This window comes from Pogonomyrmex barbatus, unplaced genomic scaffold (genome assembly GCF_055798465.1).
Source record: "Pogonomyrmex barbatus isolate J1 unplaced genomic scaffold, ASM5579846v1 scaffold1, whole genome shotgun sequence".
NCBI classification, from domain to species: Eukaryota; Metazoa; Arthropoda; class Insecta; order Hymenoptera; family Formicidae; genus Pogonomyrmex; species Pogonomyrmex barbatus.
Genome location: NW_028297098.1, coordinates 9,471,668 through 9,493,380, shown reverse-complemented (window position 1 = coordinate 9,493,380; position 21,713 = coordinate 9,471,668). Strand labels below are relative to the sequence as shown.

Sequence of the window (21,713 nt, the reverse complement as noted above, 5' to 3'; positions counted from 1 at the left end):
TGGTAATCAACGCTCGTCACGAGTTGATCTTGATACAATCGCGTAACGACAACAATTGCCTGATGGGAAATTCGACGTTGGATCCCATGGTCGATTTATTCAAGATACAATGGCGAATACCGCTCGTGTTATTGAGCGAGATAAAAAACTATCGATGCTGCGCACTTTGGAGAACGGACGATATTTGAGCATGGCTTTTCGCTCGTGGGATCTGTACGAGTTTCCGCTGTTACAGCGTATAACCAAGCATTCGTGGGTCATCAAGACCGCTACTCAGCTCGAGAAGCCGCGATACGTCATCTTCGCTCTGCAAGCAGGTTGCAAAAATGTCATGGTTGAGGACACGAGCCGACGACTGCAACTTAACCAACGTAAAACTCTATCTGAACTCGGAATGTTATACGTACGACGATATGAATCTTGATTTCGACAAAAACAGATGGTCCGTGTTGTATGAAACGTACGCGCGTGTTTGCAAGAGTTAACTACGGATACGAATATCTCGAACCGAGTCTCACCGTCACGTCTTTTCTACATAACGGTCCATTCGTAATCATCGATTGTTCTTGATAAAACGAATTCAAGAGCACAATCATGGACGTGAGATTGGAATTTGAAACTAAGGAGAATGTACCGATGAATACCACCGCGTACTGTCTTATTATATACGATCGCGTGGTTCACTACAATCCGTTGACCAATGTTGTACGCAAGATCACCTAAGAGCATCGCTGACACATGAGAGAGAGAGAGAGACAATAAAATCTACGATACATCGAAAATCGACCGCAGTCTCCAAAAATTGCTCGTCATAGTTGTGCTAACATTCGTAGATCTGCAAGGTTTTCTCGTTGGAGGACAGTTTGTTGTAAAGGAGTTTGCCGTTCTCAGAAAACGGACCATTCTCTCTCACTACATTTTCGCAAGCCCTATATGGCATTTCCTCGCAAGTGCCGACAAGCCTCGCGCACGCTGGGTGATACGTCATCACCATAGACTACGATGAGACGACGGAACGATTTCATACAGCAAAGCTAAGAGTTTGATTACAAAGGCTGTGCATGGAACGGAAGACGACGACGACGACGACGACGACGACGACGACGATGACAGCGATGCTGTCGTATATGTCAAGGGACATGAAAAACGACAATGGAATTTGCTATGGACGATGAGCGCGTGTACATCGAGACTCTGGATGCTGATTACGAAGACGTAGATTCTCTAAACAATCTGGACGCTGATAATATTATGCGATGCGGATATCACTATATTAATTGCGCATTACAAAATGTATTCAAATTATTTAATTGGTGGTCAGATAACCATGAATAAAATAAATATGATATACGAATTATGTTTTTTTATTTCTTTCCTATGGGTTGATAATTCTAACGGTCAACCGCTTCTTATCATATAACGCCGAGAAGTTTATCTTGCCGGGGTGACTCGCACGCGTCGGGCAGGAATGTAGGTCAGTGTGTCGGTCATGCACGTGACAAAGAAATTGAATGACGATTTAAAAAAATGAAAAATTTTTTTAAATATTTATTAGGTGTACAAAAAGTTCTGAGCTTATTTTTGTAAAATTCAATCTTTATTCAAAAACAAACAAAAAAATATTAATCAGCGAAATATTCCCCGTTTGCATCAATGATCTTTTGCCATCTTTCGGGTAGCTTGCGAATTCCTTAACGATAGAAGCTCACCGGCTTCGAAGCGATAAAGTCATCAATGCATTTTCGTATCTCTTCAAATCTCACGAAATGTGTATCAGCCAAATAATGCTGCAGCGACCGGAATAGGTAGTAATGGAAGGCGCCATGTCTGGGCTATACACCGCGTGCGAGAGAAGTTCCCAGCCTAACGAAAGATATGGTTCTGAGTCGCTTTCGCAACATGTGATCGAGCATTGTCATGAAGCAAGATCACTTTACGACGTCCTTGGCGAGTAAATGGCCTCTTTTCTTCTAATACATTGCTTAAATTGGTCAATTGTTGGTAGCGGTCTGCCGTAATTGTTTCATCTGGTTGTAACAACTCGTAATAAAACACACCTTTCCAATCCCACCAGATACAGAGCAAAACCTTCTTGGCGTGGATATTAGGCTTTGGCATCGATATCGAAGGTTGATCAGGGTCAACCCATGATTTTCTACGTTTAGGGTTATCATAAAGAATCCACTTTTCATCGCCTGTGAATGATTTTGTGCAGAAAATCTTTTTTCCGAAACTTTGAAAGCAAAGTGAGTGCAGTGTCACGCCGACGATTTTTGTTGTCTTCGGACAATTTATGCGGAACCCATCTGCCTTTCTTCTGAATCTTTCCCATCGTATGTAAACGTACGGAAATGATTTGCTACGTAACGCCAAGCTGTTCTGCAAGCTTTTTTTCAGTTTGCGCAGAGTTTATATCCAGCAGTGCTTGCAATTCGTCCGTTTCAATCTTTTGAGGGCGTCCAGCACATGGTTCATCTTCAAGACTGAAATCTCCTTGGCGAAATTTTTGATACTATCTTTTACATATAGTATGACTTACAGCGTTCTCTCCATATGCAGCACAAATCATTGCAGTGGCTTCAACAGCATTTTTCTTCAGATGAAACGCGAAGTGGATGGAAAATCGAATATGCTCTTTTATTATTGCCATCGTGAACACTACTGATTTTTGAGGTTATCAAACGCCAAACCGTATGGCATTTTAGAAGGCCAAATGTCAACTTTAAAACCGCAAAAGGGCGGGAAGATATATAAAATTTAAATTGTTATTTCGGTTGTATGAAATCTAAAGCTTAGATCTTTTTTGTACACCTAATATTTAATGCAAAAAAATAAATCATACAATGCACTTTTATTTATTGTATATACATTCATTTGTAGATCTTTATTACTTATGTAATTATTCAATTAATTATGTAATTATTTAAAGTAATGAGAATATCTTGTAGAAAAAGTTCACTACACTTCTTCATTATCTTCATATGGACGTAAACCAAAGAGTCTCTGCAAATCAAATACGTCCTCGCGAGTAATTTCTTCCCATAAAAAGTATAAATACTCCTTGTGTTGGCGTCACTGCGTCACGATACCATATCCACCGTCGATGATTAATATTCATAAAACCATTAATTTTGATATCATATATGCATAAATACTACAAAAAGTAATAAAAAAATCTCAATTTCACACAATACATCACATATCAAATAAAAGGAAAAAAGACAAAAGAGAGTAAAAGAAAAAAAGGAGAAAAAGTTACGTACCCCATTCGGGTAGTGTATCTGAATTTTTATAAGATTCCGTACTTGCACGGTTTCCACAACTGAGATATCATCGAGATATAATGTCTGTCAAATTACAAAAATATTGAGTTTAATATTTTTTACAATATTCAGTTTAATAATATTTTTAAACATTAGAAAGATACATGTGAATAAATATACATACTGCTTCAGTTGGATAAGTAATTTTTAATAAACCTATAATATATGCCAAATAATCAAATTCCTGCGATGCCTCTTCACTTGCCATTTCTTCTCGTTGAGCGTTAGACACTACGCGATACTTTTGCGTTTTTTTTTTGTATGCAATCATGTTTTTTGTATGCACGTCAGCTTTCTCTCTCCATTAGACTTCCATCTACTGTGATCCTGCACACACCCCATGATCCATTATATATCATCGACAATTTCTTTGTCCCTTTGTCGGAGCATCATCATAGGTCTCCCCCATTTGTTTATAGCAGCCGGAGTATCGGCGCTTCTCTTGACACGTCGCGACACGTACGTCGATTTCTGAAGAGCTATCTTTTCGCGGGCTTTTCCTAGAAAAAAATTTGTCATCGCGCTCCTTTGCGAACATGTCGCTACATGTTTGATTGCAACAATGAAATTCCTAGAAAAAAAGGAGGGGAAGGAAGGAGGGGGGGATTAACGGTTTGCCATGTCAAAAATTTACGCGATCAGTCCTCCTCCTCCATCGAACGATCTGCACGACAAAAAAAGGTACTCCGCTTCTCCATCATTCGAACAACACGCAATGTATTCCGCCAAAGGAAGCAGCGCCCTGTACAATGGCGATAACAACAGAAGAAATGTAACGCGCAAGTTTCAACTGCATTTTTTATATTTTTTTCTCTTTTTTTCCAATATTGTGCAATATTATATATTTAATTTACAGTATTTCGGTGGAGCATCGCGAGGTGCGCTTACTGAGCAGACGTTACACTTTGACGATCACGGGGACAGGAATTGATACTGTCTCTTGAAACGTGGAAGGGATTCTACGAGCAGCGATGGAATATCTACAAATTGCTGCGAAATGATTACAAAGATAATTTTATAAGCGTCGGACCGTTAACCGTCAGATGAACGACGTTACACTCGTACGTCTTGAATCTTTGAACGTACGTGTAACGATGATCGAATCGACCCTGCGCCGTATATTTGATCTGGACGAATGTATCGATGTGACTTTCAATCGACTCGTCAGATTCGTCGATACGATCGATACCAAATATACGCGATTCTCCAACATCGCGTCTGTTGTAAGAAATCCCGAGGAAGTGCCGAATGCCATACGCAATTGCGATACATTCGATAGACATCAACTCGTCGATTGCGAGCTGTTAGCTTTAGTTTTTAGTGTATAAGAAAAATGTGAATAAAAAAATTTCACACTTAAATGTATTCAATTGTTGTTTAAAAATATAAACATATATAATATGGAAAAAACATGTATTTCTTTTATTTCTTTCTTCCCCACCATAAAATAATTAGAAAAATAACATTCGCCATAAGAGAGAGAGAGAGAGAGAGAGAGAGAGAGAGAGAGAGAGAGAGAGAGATTGATTGAGATTGATTAGACTTTATTTAGCTTTCTCAGCTATTTTGCAAATACACACTTAAATTATACTTAATATATGCTCTTTTAACATTCGCTTAAACATTTCTAGTTTATCACATCTTTTCATTGTGGCTGGCAACGCGTTGTACATTTTTACTCCTTCGTAGAACATACTTTTTTGTGCACTCCTTGTTCTACGAAATCTTATTATAATATCTCCGGTTTGTCGCGTTTGTCTATCATTTTTACTCCCCACTAGCTCTAATTGATCTTTTAATTGTTCCGGTAGCATGTTATTCACAACCTTAAAGATAAACGTACACACATTATAATATAGCCTCTGTCTTATGGACATAAACTGCAGCGTTTGCAGCATATGTTCCACCTTGGTATATTTATTACACTGCAGTATGACTCTCATAGCTCGGTTTTGCGCTTTTTGCAATTTGCTTAACTGCGTTTCACCCATGTCAATCAACAACGTCGCACAATACTCAAAATGAGGAGCTATAATTGTCTTGTATACCGTGCATCTGGTGTAAGCCGATACAGAACTACCTATTCTATTGAGAAAACTCGTTTTTTTCCCTATTTTCTTTAGCATATAATCACAGTGGTCGTTGAATCGAAGTCTATCGTCAATAATTATACCTAGATACTTCATCGTTTCCACACGCTCTATCTCAGTTCCATCCAAGCATTTCAACGTAATATTACCTCTTAGCTCTTTTCTTATACTTCTAACTATCATGTATTTCGTTTTCCCTGCATTCATTTTTAATTTATTTATATTCATCCACTTTTCTACTATAACAAACACCGTATTCATTTTTCTTTCTAATTCTGCGCTACTTTCTCCCTCCACATATATTAAAGTATCATCCGCAAACATTTTTATCTTACATTCTTCTGGACAGACTTTGATTATATCGTTTATATAAAGTATAAATAACAAAGGTCCCAATACAGATCCCTGTGGAACTCCATATTCCGTTGCCATTAATTTTGACCATTTATTATTAAATCGCACCTGCTGTGTTCTATTCTTTAGATATGAGTTTAACCATTCAAGGACTTTTCCTCTGATTCCATATTGATATAATTTTCCTAATAATCTTTCCCTATCTATCGTTTCAAACGCTCGCTTCAGATCCATGAAAATTACCCCTACTATTCTCCTTTCACTGACTATCAGTTTCCATTCGTCAACAATAGTCTGAATCGCTGTTTCACATGAATAGTGTTTCCTAAAGCCCGATTGATGTTCAGTTATAATACTATTATTTTCCAAATACCTTTCAATTTGCTCTTTTACTACCAATTCTAACACTTTCTCAAATATAGGTAACACATTAATAGGCCTAAAATCACTCGCCTTCTTGGCTTTATCTACTTTTGGAATCGGTATTATTGTGGACGTTTTCCAACTTTCTGGACAGCAACCATCTCTCAGGGAGTTATTTATTATATCAACAAATTCCTCTTTTATTACGCAAAACGTTGCTTTTAATATATTACTAGTTATTCCCTCTTCCGTGCCTTTCTTATTAGGCAGTCCTTTAATAATTTTCTCTAAATGTTCTACCGTGATTCCCTCAAAATTTTCCATAGTTACCGTATTTTCTATAGCATAGATAATTCTTTTACCTGCGCCTGTAGACTGATCCTCTATTATAGATTTTATTATACTATTAATACTCTGTATATAATATAAGTTAAATTTATCCGCTATATTGCACCCTATTGTACTATAATCTATGTTATCTAATATTTCAAAATCTATATCTTTTATTTCTTTAGCACATACTGGCTCGCCTCTAATAATTTCTTTTAAAGTTTTCCACATAGTCGAAGGATTATCCTTATTAAAATCTATCATATTTTCATAATATTCTTTCTTTTTCGACCTGATTAGTTTTACTACTGCATTCCTATTAACTTTAAATTGCAACCAGCTTTGTTCTGTATCGGCGTACACTGCTTGCCTAAATGCCTCATCCCTTTTATCCGCAGCCTCTCTTATTACATCTGAGAACCATTTTTTCCCTTCCCATACTTTCGGAATTCTAATTTTCCTCTTCGGTGCCATTACATCTAACGCATTTACTATACTATTGACAAATTTTTCTGCTCTCTCACTCACACCCATACATACACACTGCCATCCCTGGCTTTTCTGTAATTTATTTTTTACTAACATAACAAATTCACCTTCATCAAACTCTTTGTAATTCCTAGCGCTAAACTCTCTAAATTTACTTTCAATTTTGTTCACACTCACCTCAACTTCCAGCCACGCGTGGTCCGTAATTTTGGGTTCATGAATTACTTGCACTTTTTTATTACTATTAGCAAAGATTAGATCTATAATTGTTTGACTATCTTTCGTGATTCTCGTCGGTTCGTTAACATACTGTTTCATACCCAAGCTTAACATTGCCGTTTGCAATTTCTTCGCATAAAACGAGTCCATCATAAGATCTATATTAAAATCTCCTATTACCATGCATTCACCTTTTATTACTAATTCCTCTACTATATCCTCGAAAAATCTCATGAAATCCCCGTGCGATGCGCTTGGTGAGTGATATATTACCATTATCACTCCTTTATATAATTTATCTTTCACTTCTACCGCGACACACCAACAATTCGATTCTAATTTTTGTACTAACACCGTTTCGTAAATAATATCATTCCTTACATATAGAACAACGCCTCCTGTATTTCTATTCTCAGCATTACATCTAGTCATATTATAACCAGAAACGTTCACTTCACTGTCTTCAATATCCTCGGTCAATCTGGTCTCCGATAATGCTAAGAACGCAGGATTTATTTTCTTCATAATCTGATGTTGAATCTCATCCTTATGCGCTATCAAACTCTGTGCATTTGTATACAGTATAATTTCTTCTTTCTTCTGTAGTTGCTACTTCTCCTCCCAGCCTGCTCTCCTCTTCTCTTCCTGTAACGCCCTCTTAAAAGTCGGACATTCTCGGCTGATAGCTTCATGATCATCATTTATCTTCAAATTGTATGTTCGATTTTTGAACATACAGTTCACACATTTCTTCTCTGTCGCTGTACAGACACGCGAGCTATGATTCCCCGCGCATTTGCAGCATGTTTCTTCTCTCTTACAATTTTCGGCAATATGAAAATATCCCCAGCACTTAAAACACCTTTTGACACTGATGTGATTAAATGCAGGACACTTCTTCCATCCTACATTTAGTTTTGTTTTCTGCAATATCATCTCGTGTGTCTCTTCATCTACTTCCATTATTATTGATCCTTCTTCATTTCCTCTTCTTTGATCGTTATTCTTTACTTTGACCATTCTCTTCACAATTCGCATATTTACTGTATCTATTTTATTCTGCTTCTTTATCGTATTTATAAGCTCATTATCATCTAAGTTCATCTCTTCTAAATTTATGTTAATAATTTTTATTTTTGGTTTCGATTTAGACTCCGTCACTTTGTAATTCTCTCCCAGTTTAGCTTGAACTGTCTCTTTCAACTTTTTACCTCCTCTCCAGTTTCACATCCCATGATTACTACTCCTTTGCTTCCTTTTTTTAATTTTGTTACTCCCATTGCCATATTCTTTATATCTACCTTCTCTTTTATCACTTTTTTCGTGTCTTCACTTTCCTGTTGCAATTTCGGTTTAACAATTATAAGACTCTCTTTCTTCTTTTCTTTAACCGCTTCACTGTAGCTTCTTTGCGTTCCTCCCTTCGATCCATACTCTATTCCCTGTATCATTTTCTTCAAGTTTTCCATCTCTTGTTTAATACTTCCTAATTCTTCTTGAACTACTTCTTTAATCATTATTTTAATTTCATTTTTACGCATCGCTTCATCTTTTATTTCTTTCACAGTTCTTATAATCCAGTCTATTTTTATATCAATGCTTGACCCTTTATTTCCACTGCTCGATGTTGTGAACACTCCTGTAGATCCTGTAGATCCTGTAGATGATGTCCTATCTCTCCCTGCCGGTGCCGGAGCTTTCTCACTATCAGTTAAAAATTCCTCAAATGGGCCTTTACACTGCACGTACTCTTGATTTCTGTCGATAATTTTATGCTTATTTACACATCCTGGATGGTAAAAAAGCTTTGGGCAATTTTTACATTTAACGACTCTGCTCTTAATTGCCTTCCTACATGCCGAGCATCGATATTCTGCATATTCGTCGTCCATGCTGATAATTACCGGCCAAAACCGCTAGTATCAGCATAAGCGATCAGTCACCTGTGACCCACTTTCACACGTCAGCACTATTGTGTCCACGTATAATGTCTACTGTCTTGTGAGACTTCAATGTCTCAAATAATAAATTCACTGCTCACATCCACAGATCGCCGTATCCCGGCTAGATAACTTTCATATCCATCCTCGATCTACGGCGACATAACTCGAAATACTTATTTTACGTCTTTTCCCACTATTTACGCACGAAAATTCACTATTTTGACGGAGCGATGTGACACACGTCTTCTCATCTCGAGAGAGAGAGAGAGAGAGAGAGAGAGAGAGAGAGAGAGAGAGAGAGAGAGAGAGAGAGAGAGAGAGAGAGAGAGAGAGAGAGAGAGAGAGAGAGAGAGAGAGAGAGAGAGAGAGAGAGAGAGAGAGAGAGAGAGAGAGAGAGAGAGAGAGAGAGAGAGAGAGAGAGAGAGAGAGAGAGAGAGAGAGAGAGAGAGAGAGAGAGAGAGAGAACCGCAACGGAAGAGATAATAGGAGAGATAGATATACGAGAGAGATATTTATTTTTTACTCGGCGGCGGTGGCGGCGGCGGTGGCGGCCCCCCCCCCTGACGTCATGTTCACGCGCCCTGTCCAATTTTTTTATATCATCTTCGCCGCCCCATTTTGTTTATATCGCCTTGCTATCTTATCCTATTTGTTTATCTCACCTCGTTTCGTCTTTCTTCACTACCCTCCCTCCCCCCTCCCCCCGTGACGTCATGTCCTTCGAGTCGCAATTTTCTATTGGTTTATCTATGTATTTATCTTCTTGTTTATCTATTTGTTTATCTACTTTTTTATTCACTTATTTATATCCCCTTCACCGAATCCTACTATCTTATCTCCTCCCCCACGGCTCAGTTCAAAGGATCGCTGCCTCTGATTTTCCCCTCCCCTCTTCTCCGCGCCCTCCGTTTCCGCCCGCACACTCGCATCCCCTTCGAAGGACCTGAGTTAGAACCGGCCTAGTATTATTACTTCCATTCGATATTTCATACTACAGTATGATTCGAATAATAAAAATCAGAAGCGTCTATTTGGACGGTATTGATAAAAATTATAATCAGAAGTGTCTGTTTGACATTACTGGCAAAAATGTATGCCATAAAAATGTATTGACGATATCGATTATTACTAATGCATTAGTTGTAAATAATTGGAGAGATATCCACACACACACACACACACACACACACGCGCGCGCACACACACACACACACACACACACACACACACACACACACACACACACACACACACACGCACGCACGCACGCACGCACGCACGCACGCACGCACGCACGCACGCACGCACGCACGCACGCACGCACGCACGCACGCACGCACACACACACACACACACACACACATCTTCTAAAATTACATATTAAATCTAATATGTAATGTGTGATTTTTTAAATTGTCGATAATATCGACTTTTTAAATTGTCGATCATTATCGACATTTCTTTAATTCCATTTAGATGGCAGTAGTGGATTTAGTAGTAAGTGGATAGCCATGGCGCATCAAAACAAACCTTCACCACCTTCCCATTGGCGCCAGGGGCGTGGCCTTCGACCATCAAAAACTGGCAGCCACGTGGAAATGGAGCGTTCTGATTGGCTAACTCCGTAGCTGCTCGGCGCGTGATTGGCTCTACCCATAGTGCCCCATGTGTACGATTGAGTGTCGACATGCTAGACGAAAAAGTAGGGGAAGGGGGAGAAAGTGTCTGGGATCGGGGGGGCGTCAAAACAAAATGGCGTCTGCGAAAAGAAATATGGCGGGTCTGTAAAAGGAATATACTTGTCGAGAATGGAATGCGATTTTTTGTGACACGTGGGATGGAGCGAAGAGAAAAAAACTAATTTTTTGCGAGTTTTTATCGCGTGTATATGGAATATGATGAATCGGGTTTTCTTAGGACGAAAGATTTCTCGGGGCCTAGCGAATTTAAATTTCTCGAGTCGTTTGACATTTTTTGTATGGAGGAAATGTATAAACATTTTGAAAACGCGAGGTTTGGTAGAGTGTAATATTTGTTAGAATTATTTACCGAATCGTATGATATTTGGGGGAGGAAAACAGGAACGTTCAAGTTCGCATTAGAAGCTTGGAGATATACGAGGCTTTTATCCTATGACAAACACGCTAGTTAAAAAGATTTTCTACATATAAAACTCTAGATTTTTCTAACATTGGGATTTATACACTAGCGAGGTTTTCCTTAATTCTATGGTAAGCAAGCGAAAATATCTGAAAAATGATTGGATATTTTTAGCTTGGAGTTATGTAACTAAGATTTTAGGCCGGCGGGAAAAGAGAGTAAGACAGACAAAGACTGGAATTTATGTTACAAAAAATTAAGTTTATTGTTATATCATACATATTATATCGATTCATAATAGTGTTTCTTTATTATTTAATTATTCTTAAAAGTACAAGTTTGTATATGACAGCATGTTACATGAGATTTTTCACATTTCTTTATTCCGTGAAGAAAGATTTTACGAAATAATTGTACGATTAGCTTATCATTATGTTCGTAATCTTTGCTGAATATTTTAAGAAATTGTTTAAGCTTATAACCGCGAGACAAATAATAAAGAAATACGCAGCAATATTGTCCACAGGTCTGAGAAAATATGTCTTGTAATCGCATGATGTTCCATTTATGAGTAGTAGAGTTTCGTCATAGATTGAATCTGGAATCCAGGGTAGTCCGTAGCTATTAAAATACGTGCCTTCTCCGTGCTTGTCTAAGTAGAAAGCAACTTAGTGTTGTCCAGGACGATCGTGATTATCTGTGTTCGCGACGATGGCCGTCGATTTCATTCACACTCTCGGGATTCTGTTGGCAGGATACACACCGCATGTCCGACACTGAGATGATGCAACACTCGTAAGATTTCGAGCGAATTCATCTTTCGAGAGGAATGATGTTTGAGTTGTTTCTTGGCTCGCCGGTGTTGTTATATTTTTATCCTCTTGCGAGGATTATACGGTAGAAGCTTCCTTTTTTTCACGCTCCAGTTTCAATAGATCTTCTTTCTCCGCTTTTATTTGTTCGCACCTCGCTTGTTCTGTTTCTAATCTCTTATTTCTCCACGTAACGAGACTCGGAAAATTTCGTTTTATTGTAAAAACCTCGCTTTCTGTACTTTCACTGTCATCGGAACTTTCATTGGTAAATAAATTAGCGCTGCTTATGTCGCAGTTCCCTTCTTAAGATCGTATCCAGTATCTCTATTTGCATGCATTGCGTAACGCGCAATAAAATTTGTCGAAATTTCGATGAAACCCGTGATGGCCGCAGTACAATTCATGCTCTTCGCCTTCCGACAGGTTTTTGAAAGCAGGAGAGATTCCTTCTAGATTATATACGTTTCTTGCGAGTGTGTTTTCCAAATAATATATCTTCTCTCGACCTCGGGTGTATATGTAACGCGCTTACCGTGCAATTTCACGTAGTTTCGCCATGAAATGTTTGGAATTGACGTTCCGTCAAATCATTCGATTCCGTGAAAATTTCGAGAGAGCCAGTTGTTTTCTCGTTTGTATTTTTCGGGTAATTCGACAAATAGATATGGAGGCATCATAATGCAGTGACATATGAATGCTTCGTTAATAGCGACAACCGCTACTTCCTTCGGCATAAACTTCCCCTCAGCGTCGCGGAAACCTTGTATATCGATAATTATATCCATGATGCGTAGAATATACTTTCAATCTGTTTTGCACGAAGTGACGACGTTCGCGTCTAAAGCAAAACTACGGCTATTTTTTGTAAGTTTTCGAAGAAATAGAAATGAAAAGTAGATAACTATGGGAGGGGAGAAATTTGGGTATGTCTCATCCGCTAAAATCAACGATAATTTGACGCGAGAAATCGATCTCTAACTCTTCACGTTATCGAATTCTACGTAAACGAAACAATTAATCGTTGAGGTAACAGCTTGAGGTAACAGCTTTTTCAAATCGTACCTCTAATCGACTAAATTTCGATGTCTGACAAGATTCAACAATGTCCAGCGCAATTTACTGATAGATCGGGAGTAAGATCGGAACCGAAAAGCGTGAAACTTTTGGCATAATCTTCTCTGCTTATAAAATTCCCTTCGTTTAAAAAATGGATGCCTGTTCCTGAGAAGAAGATGTTGTAAGTCTCGACGTAGAGCGGATGGTCTTTTGAGAAATTCGGTTGCAGCGGTCTGCTCGGAATTTGCACGCCATCGGCATATAGCGAGAAGAAATTTATGCCGTAATTTTTGAAATTAAATGGATTTAACTTTCTGTCGCCGTTAAACGCTTTGTTATCGACTACTACTCGTTTCGGAAGTTGCCCGAGTATCGCGTTATCAATCGATTCTCCTACCACTCCGGCGTGAATCGTGAATGTTTTAACTTCAACTCGTATTAGAGGATACCTTGGTGATTGTTTTACTCAGCATTCTCGCATGTTCGAGTAACACTGCAGAGCTTATTTTTGCTCTTCTTATGAGTAAACTAGCATCTAGAATGCTAGTTGCTGTATTTTTGACATTGAGTTGCCTTCCATGAGGCAAAACGCATCTCTCGAGCGAACGAGTCTCATTCTAATCTCCACTCCGTTAATTAAAAATTTATCCTAATTAAAGACGTCGCAATGAAGATGACCTATTAGATCTACCGAACGTTTTTCCTTGGATGTATCGGGTGCGTGTCACGAGAGCTTGATTGGGGTTGTCCGATTTTAATAGCGCGTCTATATAACCGGGTTCGTCCGTGTCCGATAGACAGGAAGTCAGGTGGGAAGTTTTTGATGATGAAGAATAATTTAACAATGCTTTGATGTACGCGCGGTACGCGTAGGCGTTGTTTGAAGGTGATACGAGTTTTTGCTTGAAATACACGTCGATCTGGTTGAACATCGAATGTAGTAGATGATTCACAGGGTCTATTTTGTTTCCTCCTCCTCCTTCTCCTTCTCCTGTCGATGTTCCAGGACCAGGTAAACTTTCCACTCGTACGCGAAGGCTTAGCATGGTATGCGTGAGATCTAGATAATCTTCTCCGTGTTCGGGTACGACGAATTCTATAGGCGTGTCATCCGCGAGCGAGGTTTGTAATAAATCCATTGTAAACTCTCGATACTGATTTGAATAGGAGGTAAACTGAAAAGATCGAGCTCACTCTTTAAACACTCGCTCGAGTGGGTATGAAGAAAGGACATATCTCTCAAATTTACGCGCATCGATTAAGCGAATATTGGATACGGTGCGCTTTTTCCCACTATTTTGTCGATGTTTCGCTGCCTTTTTAATTTTACTCGCTTTCCTCTTCGATCATTTTTTTTAATCGTTTTTTTCACGCTGATTTTCGAAGATTTCTTTTTTTTACCGGCTTGTCTGCGTTTACGAACCGTGCTTCTTCCGGATTTAGTTGTGCGTGCGTCGTGCCCTCCGAAGGGAAACTGACCCGCTCGTATTTTCGCGGATGTTTTATATCCCGAGCTCTTCATCAAGTTACTTATATTTTCTTTGGCTTTTCTCTTAAGATTTCTGAGCTTTTCCGATTTTTTGAGCTGCGTTTTGACTGCTTCCTTGAACGGAGTGTTGTTTTCAACATCCTCTATCACGCCAATTCCGGCGCGTAAAGCTTCTTTCCTGACTGCGCGCATTCCCCTGCTTAGATAAGGAAGTATTCTTCTAAATAATCCTCCGAGGAAACTACCTATTCCATGATCGCGCTAATAGGCTAAACCGACGAAAATTCGTGGAATTCCGCCTCCCCTGTTTTACATTTCGTAATACTCGTCGTATTCCATGGAGATTTAATTTTTTCTCAAAGCTTCGTAGACTTTCCACCGCAAATGGTAATTAACGGACACGTCTAAAGTATAATGTTACTATCAACATTCCGGATACGAATGGTATTTTTTCTCCACGATTATCTTTTATATCTATTTCAATTTTATGGAATTTCGTTTGACGCAACGGAGTATATAGCAAAGTGGGGAAATATTTTACTAGATTCGTCCCGTACGTGTAATTACATCCAGGTATTTCGGTTGCAACAATTCGAAGAAATGAACTCCGCGTATCGCCGATTATGTAAGGTTCGCAAAGATCGCAATAAACGTACATTTTATCAGGGATACTGTGCCACAAGCTACAAGGTTCTACAGTCCAGAAAGATACAACGCGTCCAGTACCGATGCCATAACCGAGTTTCAAAAACGGCGTTAATTCGTTGGAATTAGGTAACTTGTGACGGTTTACCATTTACAATTTATTGTGCCTGTATCATCGATGTTGATCCTCAATATTTGGAAAATATTAATGAACGAGAGTACAGTTGTCACAATCGATGCGTATACGGTCATTACCACCCGCCTTTTTGTAGTTCGAAAGTAAAAGGCGAATCGCTGCGTCTACACTCTTTATTAATCGCGTAGATAAGATCCTCTGTATTTTCATAAACCCCTGCCTGTAAGTGCAATTCTTTCACCGTAAACTTATCAGCATCTTCTCATCCTTTACGCTCTTCAAATCAACAAATCTAATTTTATCATTTCGACGTACGTGAAAAAGACTGGAGGGAAATTGAATTTCGCTAAGCGCAACTTCCCATTCTCCGAATAAATGTACGCCGTGAGGCAATTGCATGGTGAAAGAAGAGCATGTATTTCCCGGGAAATATTTCTTACTGCTATCGCTCGGAAGAACCATAAAAATTGCTCCTCCTCCATCTTGGAGAAAAGTTAAACTCGAAGCGGGAATCCAACTGTCGAATTTACTGGGATACCCTTGCCAGCTAACTAGCAGCTGTTTATTAGCACCGCGTCCTCTGCTTTTTATCACGCGCTCGACGATAAACTCTTCCCCCCCCAAATTTTTACTGACCCGTGCTAATTCTTGTTTATAAAAAAATCCCATCGATGTGTTCACCCGATAAGTCACACAATTCGTACACGTGGGGTCTTCGCCAATGAAGAACGCGATAAACTCAAAATATTTTCTCGCTCCACCGCACTTCATATCGTTTCTCCAAAGTGGCTTTTGCTCTACTGACACAAACAAGATCGTTAACATCGAATTTAGCCTTTTGTTCTACTTTCGACGCCCCCTTCTCTCTTCTCTACGTCGCTCCATATTTTCGCGTGCGATGCGAGCATTTTCTCTCGTAACGGTCGCCGGTTGAATTTTGATGGACGAGTGACGAGTGTGATTGTAAGCGCGCACGATATCTTGCAGCACTTCGATGTAACGCATATTTTTATATGTAAAAAAGCGCTACATTCGCTCCTTCAACGTTTTATTGAAGCGTTCAACGACGGCGGCTTTGACGTCCGGATTGCGAGTTACTCGATAACATATGCCTCTTTCTTTTAAAAAATCTTGCATCGGTCGCGCGATAAATTCTTCATCCTTGTCGGTTTGTAAGTACACGGATATCGACCATTGCTTCTCGAGAGAATATATTTTGGAAGGCCCTTGTCACGCAATTGCTCGTTTTATCTCGCAATGGTTCTACCCAGACAAATTTACTAAGTACGTCGATAATCACGAGAAAATAAGAAAATCCGTCGTTGTAACTTTTGAGATTACGGAGTTCGATCAAATCGGCCTCTCACAGATCGTCGATATTCATCACGTTGTAACGTAATCGCGGAAATTTTCGTCTCGACGGACGGTGCAGCGTGTACGCGTCTTGCGATTCGAGCCAGCAAGCTACTTCTTTACGTAAGAAATTCGGTTTAGCGGCACGCGACAAGTTATCCGTTGCCGAATACCCCGCATAGTGCACTGAATTGTAATACAAATTTTCAAGCCTGATCATTTTAATTCACTCCTCAATCGAGTAAGCGTCTCTTTCTTGTCGAGAATCTTTCGTGAAGGTTATAGAGATATCATCTTTACGAAAACGCGGCGAAAGAAACAATGCGCATTTCGCTCGCTCTTCTTTTTTGGTCTTGCATTTTTGTCCCTTTTTCGTGCGTCGTACTCTTTTACTCGTCGCCGTTGACAGTTTTCTCGGTATTTTCGGAGTGGAACTCACTCGTAGTGATAATATCTTAACAAATGTGGTTGCTAACAATTCCTTATTTCAAGTACAGCCGGGGTGTTTGTCATACATAGTAATCGCGCAAATGATCTCTTCCTATTGCTTTCACGATTTTTCTCTCGCGCATCGCGTCGTTTATCAATTCCGTGATATTCGAATCTTTTATAACGTCACCATCGATAGTCGCGATTCCTTCCTCGTCCCAAGTAATTCTCGCGGGTACTGCTTTATCGATCAAATGTTTCAAAAGTAAACGCGCCTTGGCGCAAAAACTTTTCGGCATCTTTTTTAATATTTTTTCGACGCTTTGCCGTTCGCGCTTACGCAGAAACTCGACACGTAGTATATTACTTACTTGCTCATCAAGATAAGAAAATTTGCTCAATGATTGTGATTCGCGCGCTGGTTCCAACATGTCCCCCTCCTGTGCATCTGAATTGTTCTCATCGGCGGCATTACGCGTCGAATTTTCCTTTTGCGCTTTATCAAAATGGAGATATCGCCAAAGTACTTCTTTATATAATTTCCATTTCTCACCTACATCGCGCGGGGTGGGAGAATTAAGAATTCTGATCATATCGGAATCGAGCCGTGACAAAGTCGTCCTGAGTGTTTGTATGGAATTTAAATTTTCTCCATGTATCGTCTCCGAATTCTGCCGCATGGAGTTTTCACCGATGCCTATTTCTGATTGCTGATGTTGTTGGAGACGATGTTGCATTCTTTCGAGATTTTCCGTGGAAATCAAGACCATCTTCTTTACCCTTTCCATAATTAGATTTACTCTCTCTCTCTCTCTCTCTCTCTCTCTCTCTCTCTCTCTCTCTCTCTCTCTCTCTCTCTCTTCTCTCTCTGATAATATTCTATTCTCTGATAATTTTCGAAAATAGGAACGAAAGTATAGGCCCTATGAAATACGGTAAAAATCCGCCTCGCTGTAGTAATAGCCTTTTCTTACTTTTCCAATTACCGTCTTTTTTCGCTATGCGACGCAAAGATGCTTTATATTATATTTACCGATTTTTTTCAGATCGTTCGAGTGGGACATTACCCTTGAGAGTATTGAAAACGCACTCGCAGATACAACGAATGAATTTTTCATCTGCCTGACATAAGAAGAGCGTTGATTTTTGTTCAAATAACACAGCGCTTTGAGAAGATAGATATTTTTCTTACCGATCGAACGTTCTGCGATTTTTCTCGCATTAACCGAAGACGTTCTCTTCTTCATCGCGAGGAAGTTGCGCGACTGTCGCGAGAGAATGCGAGTACGATATTTTTATACGAAACTTCCGGAAAAGGATCTGCGCGATACGTAAACGTAATTCAGCGTATCATCGGGGATATATGCACGTATGAAAACGATACTCGTCGGGAGTCGATTGTTTCAGATCGAGCAATAAATATCCGTGGAGTCGTGATACGCTTCCTCGAGGAACTTTGGGATAGACTTGTCGAGTGAGATAACGAATTTGCGCGCGATCTCGTGTCTTTGCGCGACTGGTTATCTTTAACTCTGTATCCACCCGATGGAATGATTCCTATTTCTTCTTCGCGCAAAAAGTTTTTCCGAAAAACTCTCATGCACGTTGAAGCGATAGTTGTACATTCCTCGAATGGACACACGTTTCCCCGCTGTAAGAATATTTTTCTGAAGGCCATACATGCTCGTCGAAGGATATTAACGTCGGTGCGACAATATTCGAGTATTTCACGTTGAAAATCAAATACTATATTTTTTTCCGACATTTCCGCGTGCCACGCGAGAAAACGTACGCGTTTTTCTGTTTGCATTGTTTCGGGCGCATAATAACGAACATCAGGTAGTGGACCGACATATGTTTGATTATCAACAGTATTAAATAAGTGCGGAAAGATCTTTGTCACAAGTATCTGGTAACCCGAAGGCCTTTGGTAATTCTGACAAATACATCGGCATATAATTAACATTGTCGATAAATTTCGTGCGATTTACTGTTAGGACCATAATTTTTGTACCGTTTAAAATTATACGAGGTTCTAATCCAGAATAATTTTCTACGATGTACCGGAGGATAAACTGCGCGTCGAACGATTTCGCGTTATGCGCTATACAAATAATCCGTGTAAAATGTTCCGTTGGTCGTGTTGCGAATTCGACAAATTGTTTTACCGGATCCTGCCGAAAAACAAATTCGCGTACTCCGTACCAGTCGCAGCGCACCGACAAATTATCCATCCTTACACACGAATCGCAAATCTGATGTGCGACGCAGAGTGTCGGGACGTGAATTTTCATATCGGTTCCCTCGAGTGATTGATCTTGACGTGTCTCAAAATCGTAAAACACGAATGCCGTTCGTCCCTTATTGCGTTTCCGCTCATCCGTATTACTTTACTCGCTCTCTCTCGTAACTGCAGAAAAATCTCCGTCGGACTCGACAGCGGAGGATCTGTCTTCACGTGAGAGAGGTTGCATGTAACAAAGATGATTTATCGGTTTTTGCGAACTGCAAATTTTGCAAAAAGAACCGGCACATTCGTATCTTTTTGTCGCTTTTATAATCCGTCCGCAATCTTCGCAAAGCCGTATGGTATTGCAGACGCCGATGTTTTCCCGTCATACGACTTTGTCGCCCGATGATGTTCGAAGCATGCGTTTCCTAAGAACAACCGTTTGCAAGTCTCACACCTAACATTCGACGATTTTACGTTACTTGCACGGCGACGCTTTGTTACAACGAGAACATTTGTTTGAACAGCGGTGATCCCTTTCCTCACGATAACCGATATTACACGGTGTGGCGCCCTTGCCTCCTGTCGCTGCTCCGCCGCCTCGCACCCTCGCCGAACGCCACCATCCACCGAAGAAGCAGACGCTGGTGCCACGACTAGAGTGGTAACTTCCGCCTTCTTCCCCGTCGGCCATTACCACGGGCATTGTGTCGAGCGGCCATTACGTGTCAATCATCGGACACACAGCAGCAGCCACGCGTCTGGCTGAGAGAAGGAAGAGAGAGACTCCGGCATCATCATCGTCAACGTGTCACTGTGTCGTGACCGGTACGCGACCACGCCTGTGCAGTGTAAAGTGTCGTGTAAGCGTCGAAGTCTGTGCAGTGTCGCAGGTTCTGTCGCGCCGGCCCCGCGCGCCGCACCAGTTGCGCCGAGTGCTCGCCGCCTCTCTCACACTCTGTGCGCCTCCACCTCTCTCGCTTGCGCGCGAGACGCGAGTGCATTCGTGCTCTCTCTCTCGCTCGCGCGTGACCGGTTGTCATCTCGCTCTTTTTCTCGTGTGTAAAGTGTCTCTTTTTCTCTCGCTCGCGAGCGGTCGACCGAGTGTTTCTCTCTCGCTCGCGAGTGACGTCTCTACTCGCCTTTTCGCGTGCGTTTCATCCACGTTCCGTGTTCTATCCGCACCGCCTGGTCATTTTATTCGCGCTTGCGTTTGTGCCGTCATCAATTTCCGCGTGCGCTCCGTTTTACCCGCGTTGCGTTTCGCTCGCGTCTGTGTGTCGTCTCGTTTTCCGTCCGTATCGCGTCTCGTTCTAGTCCGCGTTTTTCCGAGCGTTTCGCAAGCGTCTTGCGTGCACACGTAGCGTGCGTTTCAGGCGCTCCGCTTTTCTCTTGCGAGCGATATATTTCAAGTACGTTCTTTCCTTTCTTTGTTCTTTGTGATTTCTTGTTTCTAGCGTTTCAGTTCTCGAACGTTCCTTCGTGTCCGCGGTGCCCTTGCTGACATTGTACGTTTTCGATCTCTTTGTTCTGATATTAGTTTTTAGTCGTTGTAAATATCGCGCTATTTGTTTTGTTAACCCTGCGATTTTGGTACGTTCTAGAATTAGCAGTTGAGTGTTCAAGAATAAACGTGACCGAGTCAGAACTTCGCGAGACGTTGCTGGCGACGGTCGAACAACAAAATTGTGGCGTGAATTCAATTATCTTGCCTACTCTTGCCTTTCTAATTTTTCAGAGAGCCTGCCTTCTTCGGTAAGGCAGCTTCAGCCTAACCATCACTGGCAGAGCAATTATCCGCTACAACGATATACAATAACCCCCTCTACTTCTCGAGGCTTTTAAATTTAAAATAGGACTATAATGTTGTTGTTGCTCATAATATATAATATTTATTCGATACAAAAGCTCACGTTCTAGAGAGGCGAGTATCGCGGTTCCGTCGAATAAAGGTCTCTCACCGCGCCCGAAAGTAGCAAAATTATAAACAATAATGGCGATATCGGATGCGGCGAGAAAGCGTTGGAAACATTCTATTTCCCGAATCCCGCAACCTTCCGGCGGAATAGTGACGCCAGCCTTCCTCGTCAAATCCAATGCGAGTTCGCATTGTAACGAGGAATTCTGATGTCTTACCACATTCCGCTCGTGAAGTTTCCCTGCACGCAACATACTGCGTTCGTGATAAATTTGCGCGGTCACGAGAAAGCGGGGAAAACATAAATTATCCGAATTGGAGATTGTTAAAATCGAACATTTCGCAACGTCTTCCCGTGTAAGTTTATTCGAAATGCGCCCATGATCTCTGGATGCCGCGACATTGAAAACGCGTACATTAAAATCCCGTGC

At 40.6% G+C, this 21,713-nt stretch overlaps 1 protein-coding gene and 1 pseudogene across 1 annotated transcript; both read right to left on the bottom strand.

Moving 5' to 3' along the window:
- Positions 1-4,881: 4,881 nt before the first annotated feature.
- Positions 4,882-7,693, bottom strand: LOC148938058 (uncharacterized). Its single transcript, XM_089073809.1, has one exon. It carries the CDS (start codon positions 7,691-7,693, stop codon positions 4,904-4,906), a length of 2,790 nt encoding a protein of 929 aa, XP_088929935.1. The 3' UTR covers positions 4,882-4,903.
- Positions 7,694-7,774: 81 nt separating this feature from the next.
- Positions 7,775-9,355, bottom strand: LOC148938057 (uncharacterized; annotated as a pseudogene).
- Between the last annotated feature and the right edge of the window lie 12,358 nt (positions 9,356-21,713).